Raw genomic sequence first — 11206 nt, 5'->3', positions numbered from 1 at the left:
AAAATAGCCTGAGATGGTTTTCCATCTCTTTTTCAAGCCGTCTTTAGGACGTTTCTTTCACGGAGAGAAAGCAAGCCTAGCCATGAACACGCTTTAAAGACGGAACCAGGCGGCTGCAGGGCAGAACGGGACAAACTCTTCTCAAGGGGGAGAAGAAGCAACAGCAGCCTCTTCTCCAGCCTCTTCGGGGGTGGGTTTCCAGCGGCTCGGCCCCCAGGCAAAGCAGCCAGCCCCGGGGCCGGGGGGCGGCGGCGGGGCCGGGGGGGCGGTCCGCTGCTGCGGGCGGTGGCGGCGGCTGCGGCGGGCGGATGGCGGCGGAGCCGGGAGCGGGGCTGCGCATCTTCCGCGATGTGAGTACGCGGCAGCCTTGGCAGGGACCCCCTCCCTCCAGCAAAGGCAGCAATTGCAAGCGCTTGCGGGGTGTGTGTCTGTCTGTCTGTCTTTTTTTTCCCGTTTTGCTGTTTTTCTTGTCTTTTGTTCTTTTTTTTCCCTCCCTTTCCATTTTTTTTCTTCTTTTATTTCTTCTTTTATTTCTTTTTTTTTTTTTTTTTTCTGGAGCCGTGATTTCCTCCCTGGGGTGGAAGGGGGTGAAGCCTAGTGAGGCTGTGGGTCTTTCCCTTTCCTTTTCCCTTCCCCTTCCCCTTCCCCTTTCTTTTCCCCTTTCCCTTCTCCTTCCCTTCTCCCTTCCCTTTCCCCTTTCCTTTTTTTTTTTTTAAATGTTTTTAACATTTAAATTGTTAATGAGGGGAATGAGTTTGCTGCCGATGGTGTGCATGCGTGAGGAGAGCAGCTTAGCAATTGGGGGTGGTTAGGAGAGACGCTGGGTGAAAACACCGTCACTTTTCAAAATACAGTGCTTGGATTTTTATGCTTTTATTTTTTTCTGGGCTTTTCACTGAAGAGTGTCTCACGCTGTAAAAGTTCTTTCGCAAACTGTGCAGGCATTAGACCTTTTCCCATCCCATCAGACCTTGATGGATTTGAGGTGCCCAGGGTTGATGTGCAGAGCGAGCCTGAGCCCCTCCGCCCTTTGAGGGGGAGCCCAGCTGCCTCCTGCTCACCTGGCCATCCTGCCCCTCAGGGGTGCTGTGCGAGACCGTCACGGGGGGCTCAGCATCTCACAAGATGCAGCTGTAACGTTTTTTATCTAAACTTGCCCAGCACAGAGCATTTCTTGGTCCAAGGCAAGTCCTGGATAAAAGGCAAACTCCCACCCAAAGATCTCCAAAGTATCCTCTGTCCTTGATCTTCAGACCAACTCTACTGCCAACTCTGATCTACTTCAGACCAACACTTACACCAGGCTTAGTCCACAGTATCAGCGGGAAATGGCATGTTCTGTATTAAAGATTGTCTTAAGGACTTTCTATCTAGATATTTTCTCTAATATACCCACATAAACTTCCCCAACATTTTCCTCAAATTATTTCAAGCAGTCCCTAATGAAAGCCACATCTTCTCATCTCCTGATTGTTCTAGGCTCCGTAAGAAATCATTTAAATTAGACTCCTTGTTGACTTTTAGTATTTCCATTCAGGTGTATAATGAAAAATGCAGCTTTTTGGTCTTGTACATACCTCTTGTAAAAGAAACAGCAGAATTACAGGCATACATCATAAAGACAGAAGAGAAACCCAAGCTGCCAGGAAAGAGTTAAAAAACATTAAATGGAGCCAACTCCCCAGTGTAACTCAGCACACTGGGTTAGGAAACTGCAGATGGTCAGAATACCTGATAAAGCCAAAACTTTTCATTTCACCCGAAGTAAAAAATTTTGTGCAAATCAAAAATATTTGTTTATTTCTCAGCAATTTCTTAAACCAGTGTCAGGTTCCTCTTTACAGAAAAGCAGGTGCCAGTCACAAAACTGGTGAAGAGGACGGAGGGGTGCTGCTGCTGTGGTTCTGCTCTTACATTGGGAGGAAAACCTTAAATTCAAACCTAGCCTGTGCCTGCTTCAAAGCAGGGACTGCACCCTGGGGGCCCTTCCTCCTGTGAGAGTACACTCATATCGCAGATATTTGGGGGTGTGCAGCTCTTTGATAACCCCTCAGTGATGTACCCCCGGCTACATAAACACTTAACTGCATACTAAACCAGGCAGCAAGGGAGTGGCTGTAAGGCTGCACAGCAAGGGCAGGCACTGAGGTCCTGGTCCTGCTGGGAGCTGGGCAGAGAGCTAGTGCAAGTGAGACCTGATTTCGAATGCAACCTCCTCCCTGCTTTTCTGTCAAAGTCCTTATCAAGTGTCCAAAGGATTTGAACATTTCCATAAGGGTTTTTTAAAAAGATTAATTAAAATAAATTAGTCCAAAATTTAAATAATAAATAAATAAATAAATAAATAGTAAAATTAATTCCAAAATAAAAAAGAGAAATTACTTATGCAGAAACCTTTGCCACTTTTGACCCATATTTACGGGGCACTTCTAGCTGATTGAAACTCCGCTGCTACAGCTCTCCCAGTCCTATACATCCATAAGCCAAGCCCGAGCAGCCAGCACTGGTGCTCGCAAGTCTTGCACAAGGTGTGGGCTGCATCACCTGGTGTGGCTCTAACACCCCTGTGGCCCTGCATGGGCCCCTGCTGCTCGTGGCACAAGTCATGGGTCATCATCTGTAAATATTGCTCGGGTCCATGCTGGTCTTATTTATCACCTCGCTGAAGCACACCTTGCTCTTTCCCATCAGACATGCTTGCGCATGTGCCCACAGCGGGCAGCTCAGCCCAGGCACCTGCGAGGCGAGGGGCGGGATTTCAGCACTAGCCCTGCTGGTATGCATCTGCTTGGGGGCACCCACTGTTCCCTTTTATCGGCTGTAACTGGGCAGAAGAAAGCCTTTAGTTCTTAGAGCATCGTGTTTCTCCACCCTCCCCAAATTTCACAAATCTCTCCACTTCCAGCTGAAAATCTGCAAAACCTTTCAGCACGCTGGCTTTGCCATCTCTGTTAACATACAGTTCCTGACTCCAGAGCAGCACCAAGTCCTACAGGCAGCACGGTGGCACGTACCGTGGCAAGCAGGCTGGCTTCTTCAGGTGGCACAGAGAGGAAACAAGGCTGCTTGCCAATGAGATAGGAGAAAGGCCAACAACAGTTCCCCCAAAAATCCAGCTAAACCTGCCAGGAATCTAGGACTGTATTTTACATGTTAAGGATTGTAGAAAGAGTCTTTATTTTATTTTAATAATGCTTTAATGATCTTCCCTTTGCTCTGCATTTAGTCTTTTAGTTCTCATTAGGAGAAAATCTCCAATTTAAGAGCAAAAATTTAAAACCCCTAAAGAGTCCAATCCTCATACTGAAAACTGAGTTGCAATATATGATTTATTTGGATATATAGGGAGGGAAGATGTCATCTTACTAAGTTTATTTCATATTTTATGTGCTGTAAACTTGGTCCAATGCAAAGTTCAGCTTAGAGACCATAAGTGAAGTCCTGGGTGTGGGTCACAATTTTGGTAGCTCCCCGCCAACCCCACCTGACGGAATACAGTCATGAAGATGCTCTGACAGAGTTTGGCACCTGGATCCTTGGGTTTCTCATTTGGTTTCGCCTCTAGGAGCAGAGCAGTTATGCCATGTGCTGGAGAACCTGTTTAGATACTACTAGCAGTTTGTCAAACTGGAGAACATTTCCATTGCTGTCAGCTCTCAAAAATATATGTGCGCATTTTGAAACTCTTTTCATTACTGATATTCGTAGTAGCAATAGAAACTATATTCTGAAGATTTGCTTTCTTCCCTTGTCTAAACTTGTTACAGCATTGCCCGGATGACTCCCCATTGTGGCTCAGGCTGAAGTAGCGATGGGGACCATGTCTGGAAATGTAGCAGGGTCACAGCGCATGGCAATTGTGCCTGTCTGAAGTGTCACATGGTGACCCATGCCCCAGCAAATCCACCTCATCCGGAGAGCAGCGAGCAAAGAAACTGGAGGAGACCCCCTCTGTTTCTTCCACTCCTTATCCCTGATCCCTTCTTCAAAGTGTGAACTGATGTGGTGGTACCTGTGATGGGACTCCAGCAGGGACAGGCGGGCACGCCAGCGTGTCACCGGCAGTGACAGGGCCAGTGCACCTGCGTACAGCCCCGAATGGGTTGGCACTGTGTCCCCCCGCCAATGGCAGGGCTGGACCTGGAAGGGTCTGCCACCTCTCCTCGCGGGATGCACCCCCCAGGACCATCTGCTCAGACTTTGCATGAGGTGTTACAGGCTCTCGCCTACGTATTTAAACAGCTTTTCCAGCATCTGCCATTTACAGTGGGGAGAAAAGGCCGACCTGCAGACTGTGTGGGTAAGCTAGGGTCACATACAGTTTTTGTGGCAGAAGTATTGCAGCAAAGGATCTACAGCAGGCACCCCCCTGCTGCCCTTGCCTCCCCGGCTTATAAACCTCTATGCTTCCCCTCTGCCCTTTCTTCTGTACCTGATTTCTACTCACTATCAGAGCAATCCTCAAATTTGCCCCCACACATCTGATCTCTCTGCCTCCCACACCCCGTCTGATTCCTGCATGCCACTCGGCTCCTCTCCTGACTTATCCCTTTGCTTCCTCCACCCATGCAAACCCTGAGGCTTTCTCACCATCTCAGATGCTCAGCACATCCTTCCAGCTATCATCCGTGCTCTGCTTCTTTAAACCACTTCTCTCAACCCCGAACCCAGTGTCATGGTAGCCATACGGTATCAGGTTTTGTGCCTGAACATCATCCTTATAAGCCACGTGCAAACTAGAAAATAAAGCTGGTTCTTATTATGGTCTTGGTTTTCTATGCACACAGCACAGGAGGAGTTAAAGAAAGCAATACTCTGAGGGAAGGATGGAGACACACTAAGGGCTTTTCAATTTTATGCAGCCTTGTGAAAATATGATGTAGAGCTCAAACTATAAATTCCCACTAAATACAGCATTGTGTGCTATTAACCCATACAAAAAAAAAGTGATTCTGTTCTCTCTCTCTTTTTGTGTAGATATTAAGAAGAGCAGACAAGAATGGTAAGACCGGTCATGTGTCTTCCCCCTCCCTTTAGAAAAAAAAAATCCATCATTGATTCAGCATTTTAAGTCATGCTTTAAATGTCCTAATGGGAAAACCAGCCATCCCTCATGTCATTTTTTGTTTTCTACAGGCTCAATGCAATGTATTTTGTTGCGCACTGATCCTCCCTACAGGTTCTGTAAGGGCAGACCTTGTGCTTTTGCAATTTGGCATGTGTTTTTGATTTGCTCTTTGGGTGCATGTGGGTGTTTGCTTAATGACATTGTGTTCACAAGAAGGTTTGAAATACTTGTTAGTAGCTCCATCTTCTTACTTTTTAAAAACACCATAGGCTATATCTAGCAATCAGACTTGTTTCCTACGTTTTGCAGTTATATATTTGTTTGGCATGTCAGCAGGCAGAATAAAGCCTTGAATTCAGCTCACATATTTATAACACAAAAGTTACGAGTTTTTTGTTATGTTCTTAATCAAAAGTTTTGCCCTTGTACTACTGACTGATTTTCCTTCCACATATATTTTTTCCCTTGTTTAAATTCAGTAAGTTGGAGCATAGTACTGTAAGGCTTCACAAATGCTCCTGTTTTGGCCGCAGCAGGGAAGGGTCCTTGCTGTAAGGGCCACAAGTGTAACCACGGGAATTTTTTTCTGGAGTACACAGTCATGGTCTTGAACCTGACTTTAACTCCTTTTCCCATCTCAGAATTGCTGCACAATTTTGGACAAGTTACGTTGTCATTTTTGTGCCACATACCCCAGCAGAGAAATAAAGCCTCTACTACTTCCCTGCGTCACACAGAGTTTGAGATTTGGTATGTTTGAGGCTATGAAGAGCTTCTGTAGCTCTGCAGTTACCATAATAGTATTTATACTTAACTCAGATAACCAGAGTTAGGTTATCTGACCTAGAGTTAGAGTTAGGTTAGGTCCTGTCTTGCAGGACAAGAAGGAAATACAAGCTCACAATTATTTAGCACTGTAATACAAAAGCACGGGAAGAAGGGAGATGCGAGTTCTTGCAGAAGCACGGGCCAGACTTCAGTCTTTTCCTGAAAGCATTGAAGAGTGTCAAACCCACAGCTCAGACAGGTTTAGCCCTGGCAAGGAATTCCACTCAATCCTCAGAAAACAGGTATTGTGCAGGTTCAATAAAGTGTACTCTCAGGTATTTAAAGGCATAATGGATACTATGGGGAAAATCAGAGAGAATCACTTTCAAGGAAGAACTGTTGGACAGTAAGGGGCTACCATACAGTTTGGTGGTATAGCTGAGCCTGTCAAATAACCATTTATTGTTGCTGAGAGGGCAATCCCACCCCCACAGCCCACCTCTGGCTGCATATTCCTGCCCCAGCTCGTGTGCAGCAATTGGCACTTCCCAAGGCAGGCTCCTTCAGAGAGCTCAGGGACCACAAAACCCATCACTGTGAGGGTTTTTTGTTAGTGTTTTTTTTTAACTCCCTCTGTCAGCTTGCCTGTGGCTCGGAAGGGCGGTGGTGGTGCAGGCTGAATCCCAAGGTGAGGGCTGCAATGGGGAGGAGAAGGACCTTCCCCTTCAGCCGTGCTTTTCCAGCTTAGCTATGTGCCAGCCACAGCCAAGCTCTCCTGGCATCCCCCGCAGATCTCCTTGCGGTGTTTGGAATAGATGTTTATGCGTCTGAAGACTGATGAGAGTGAGAGCGCATGGTGCAGAGCAGCAGTCGTCATCCCCCTGGAGTCAAAAAGAGCCCCTGCAGCTTCGTGTCCCTGCCCTGGACTTTGAGCTCATGCTCTGTCCCAGCCCTGGTGGATCCACAGCACTTTGGTGGTCAGGAAGACTTCCAGTCCTCAGTGAAGTTACCCCACAGTTTATTATTGATACTTTGCTATTAAAATAGGGGAAATAGCTCACATGATCAGTGACAAACTTGCTTGTTCCAGAACAATATGAACCCACGTTGGCCCTAGAGACTTTGGTCACAGAAGTTCATACCTATGTATGGATCCTTTACATTATGTTATTGGGAGAAAAGTGGCTAAGTTCAGCCACTTCTATTAATTTAAGTCCATGAGCTTGAAATGGTTTCAGCTCTCATGTGCTTAATTGTGTTTGCTCAACCATCAGTTGCCCATGGGACTTCCACTTTACTAATCTAGCACTCTGCAGGCTCATGCCACATTAATAAGGAGGAGATTTGTTTTAAGGCTGGGATGTTAAGCACCTTCTCAGAAGGTGAATACTCATCTAACATGCTTACACTGTTGTCAACACAGATTATTAGCTTTTGTTAATGACTAAGATACTTGCACTTTCAGTGTCACCTTTCTGTGATGCAGGAAACCCTTACAGTGATGGGTACAGTCATTCCCCTATTTGAAAGAAGCCATACAAATGTTGTTTCTTTTGGGGTGGTGGCTTCTTTCTTTGCCAGCCCAGGTACATATATCATTCTGTTACCCTTCTGTTTCTGGAAATATCAGCTATGCACAGTTTTCACAAGAGGATCAGCTTCATAAATTCTATATATAGTTCTTATTTCATGGCTGAGCAGCTCTGCTCTGTATGGAGCAGATCCACACTCCTCCTGTAACTGAAAAGGTCGTGGGATTTTCTTAGAGGGAGAACAAAGCATAGGGAAGGAATATCGCATTTCTAAGAAATATATGGTTCATAATATTGACAAAAGCAACAGAAAACCCTGAGGGGAAAAAAGCAATTTCATAAAGGTGAGATGTTGCATATTGACCTTTTTGGAAAGGAGAAGTTTCAGGTTTGCATGCCGAAATGAAGTTTTGGTCAGGTTTACTTTCAAAGGAAAGCTAATTTGGAAAAATTCCAGTTAAAAGGAAAGTTCTTCATTAGTTTCATTCATTTTGCTATTTAAAACAAAACCAAACTCATAAAATTTCTCTCAAAAAGTAAAATCTTGTCCCTAGCCAGCAGTGACAAGAAATATGGAAAACTGGAACTGCCAAATGCAGTCTTTCCTAATCAAGATAATTTTTTACCTCCCCCATCTCACAGGCAACAGTGGTTGCTCCACACACACAACTGCAGCACCTGTATGTACTTACCCCCCCGCCTGTCTGCATGAGGAGTTTCTCTTATCTTCTGATATGCTAAGAGGGACGTGGGGCACCCCATGAGCCTGGCAGTGATTTGCAATCAAATGAAACAATATCAGTTGTTGGTAAAGGTCACCCTGGGGCTTCTCCTGACCATGCAGCTTTGGCACCTGCCCTATTAGTATAGCCTCATGCTATAATTCCCTCCTGTTAGCACAGGAATGGAAATTCAAATATGTTGCAGAAATCCAGTCACAAACAGTCTGACTGTCAAAATGGAGAAGGAAAAAAGTAATAATATACCGAGAATGCAACTCTCTATCTTGCAAGAGTAGCAGTCTTCTTTCAGCTCAGGGAGGGTCCTTCAACACTGACCAGAGCCAAGGAGTACCACAAAATAACTGGAGAGCAGTGCCCTGCCTTTGCCTGCATCACGGTGAGGGTCGTTTCTCTTCCCATCCTCCTGGGAGAGGAGAGCTGCTCTTCTCTTTCTACTTCATCATCTCCAGCTTTTTCTTGAGGGGAGCCTGGCTGCTTCAGGTCTATTCTCTTATGAAGGTGGAAACGAATGACTGAGCCCAGCGGCATGCTTGCCTCGCTATGGATTGCTGAGCATATGTGCCAGCACAATAACCACTCTTTAAGGCATGAGCTTCCTCTTCTGCTCTGGGAACATGGCATGCCCTGGCATTTAAAACTCCCCTTTTGCACTTTTCAGTGTGGAAATAGCCATCCAGTTAAACCTGGAGAGAGGAGAGAGTGACCCCCAGCCATGTCCTCCAGAAGGAGGACCTCTCAGCTGTCTCTCTCGCCTCTGCAGGTTTAGAACTGGTATTTGATTATGGCCTCATTCCAAACTTACAGCTTCTGCCCCCAAACCCTCAGATCAGCTTCAAGCAGAAGTTAACTAAAAAGGGCAGCTCTAATATGACAGGTTTAGAAAAGATAGTCTATATATAGGTGCTGTCATTGATTTGCAAATGCAAGTCAGTTGTTATGAAAAAGCACCGAGTATAAGCTATATCTCAAACATCCTTAAAGCTCCTAAGAGGAAGATATTTGAAAACACTGTAGGTAATATCTGCTATAGAAGCAGAGACATTCCAAAAAGAAAAAAAGAAGCCGTAACTGTAAGGAGCATAGTAAACAGTATGCTGCAGGCAGTCGGGAATGACTGCGACCGAATGAGGGAAAATCAAAAAATTGACTAAACAAAGCAAGACTAAAGCTCCAGAGATGGCCAAACCTGAATATCAAACACCCAGAACAGACCAGCAACAAAATATTACTAATGCTAGAACCAGCGCATTTATGTTTGGTTTCATTTTTTCTTTGACATTTCAAACAAGCACTCACTGAAAGCTTTTTTTTTCCCCCCTAAAAATGTGGCGTTTATAATTTCATTGAACTAGAATCTGTATAATGAAGAATACAGTCAGATGAGACTAATCTTCTCCTTCTCTCATATGTCTTCATTCAGCCCCTCCTGATGTCCATGATGCAGAGCAGGGACATCACACTTTTAAATGTAGAATTCTAAAACTGTATAGCATGATAATACTAACAGTATCTTCTCCCCTGCCTTTAGCATAAGAAATTATATTGGAAAAATCCCCCAGTGCCCTCTGTAAAACGCATAGCACTCCAGCAGTAGCAAAATTGTTGTTGCTGGGGATTTCAGACCAGCTCTAAAACCATGCGAACAATAACCCAACACAAAACTGCAGGTCATAAATAAAGGACTCTTTAAAATAAGGCAACAGAGTGCAGCAGTAGCATCCTATAGCTTCCACTGCTGTCAGTGACCAAAGGGACTGATTCACAGGGCATACACATTTGAGTCACACAACAAGATTTCCACAGAATAACGAAAAAGCCACCAAGTTGCACCTATGCGATGATCAAGAGGAAGTCTCACAACACTCACTCTAGAGTCAGTCTTGCAGAGATCAAAATAGGTGTTTCCATATTCATTATTTATTGACAGTGCCATTGCAGGACAAACACTTCTACCAGCTGCGTCTGCTTGTGTGTCTCCAGGTGAGCTCTGGCAGGGTGAATGCTGCCTCACTACAGCAGTCCTCAGATGGTGACTTCTCAGTGGCTCTAGCTTGTAGCCCAGAGTGCCCATTTAAGCCATCCCAGAGGACTGAGTGAATATGCCTGGGAGAGGCAGAGGAAGCACCTCAGGAAAGGGGATCTCTTGACTCACCCTAATGTGAACCATCAGAGTTGGCCTGGAGGCTCTCTGAAGATCGCCGCCTATGGAATTAAACTTTTTTTCAAGAACATTTTTAGAGTTACACCAAAGCAAGGCATGGCAAGTCCCTGATTTCAGCATTTTTTCCTCGGCCAGTATCTCCTAATCTGAGCCCACAATGGCTTGGCATCTCATGAGGTCTTCAGCTAGCCCATAGACTGCCCCCAGCAGTGCTGCACGGTGGCAGCTGCAGCAGTGCATGGGCTCTCCCCTCCATACACAAGGACTGGCCAGATATGTCACAGCGTGGCAGGGTGACCCAGCTCTTGTGTGCCCTTCCTTAAGAAAAACAGCTATGTGCAGGGATCCCTTGGGGAAGCTCTGTGTGCCATGATATCCAGAAGGGCCAGGTCTTAACATCATAGTGGCCGCGTTTGAGCTATACATTTACTGGATGACTTTACAAAACATATATTCTAAATGGGAGCCAGAGCACAGAAATTCTCTGAACTGCAGCATTGCTGATTTGAGCTCCCAAATTATTCAATCAGTACTGGTAAAATGGATTTGTAAGGCAAAACCCCTGTAGCACAGCCTCCAGGGACTCTCACCGTGCTGCTGTTTGCTTCCTGACCATCTGGATCCACTGCAGACACTGCCCTGGATCCTGTTTCAGAGCCCAGGCTCTGCCTGGGGTGGGATTCCCCATCCCACCTCCCTCAGTCCTTCAGGTGCTGCAGGGCTGGACTCTGTGCTCCAGATTCCAAATGTTATTATTTCTGTAAAGACAAAATGCCTTCTTTTAAATCTAAACCCTCTCCCTGTTAGCCTAGTCCCCTTGGGACCACTTGGTTACATGTGCTAAGCTTTTCCAGCATAACAGCTGGAATAGTGGCTCAAAATCATTATTTCTGGTTATATCAACACTCAATACAGATCAGAGTCAATGAAAGCT

The 11206-nt window shown here is 45.6% G+C and overlaps 1 protein-coding gene across 1 annotated transcript in view; it reads left to right on the top strand.

Moving 5' to 3' along the window:
* Positions 1-308: 308 nt before the first annotated feature.
* NECAB1 (N-terminal EF-hand calcium binding protein 1) overlaps positions 309-11206 on the top strand; it is a gene marked incomplete at both ends in the record, with an annotated part of 68180 nt that continues 57282 nt past the window's right edge. The window contains 2 exons of the mRNA XM_082315993.1: positions 309-350; positions 4978-5002. Coding sequence (XP_082172119.1) covers positions 309-350; positions 4978-5002 — 67 coding nt within the window. The remainder of the gene's footprint in view (positions 351-4977; positions 5003-11206) is intronic.

The sequence above is a fragment of the Platalea leucorodia genome, assembly GCF_965183815.1.
Source record: "Platalea leucorodia genome assembly, chromosome: 1".
NCBI lineage: Eukaryota > Metazoa > Chordata > Aves > Pelecaniformes > Threskiornithidae > Platalea > Platalea leucorodia.
The sequence above is the reverse complement of the archived record's forward strand: the minus strand, read 5'-3'. Positions and strand labels throughout refer to the sequence as shown.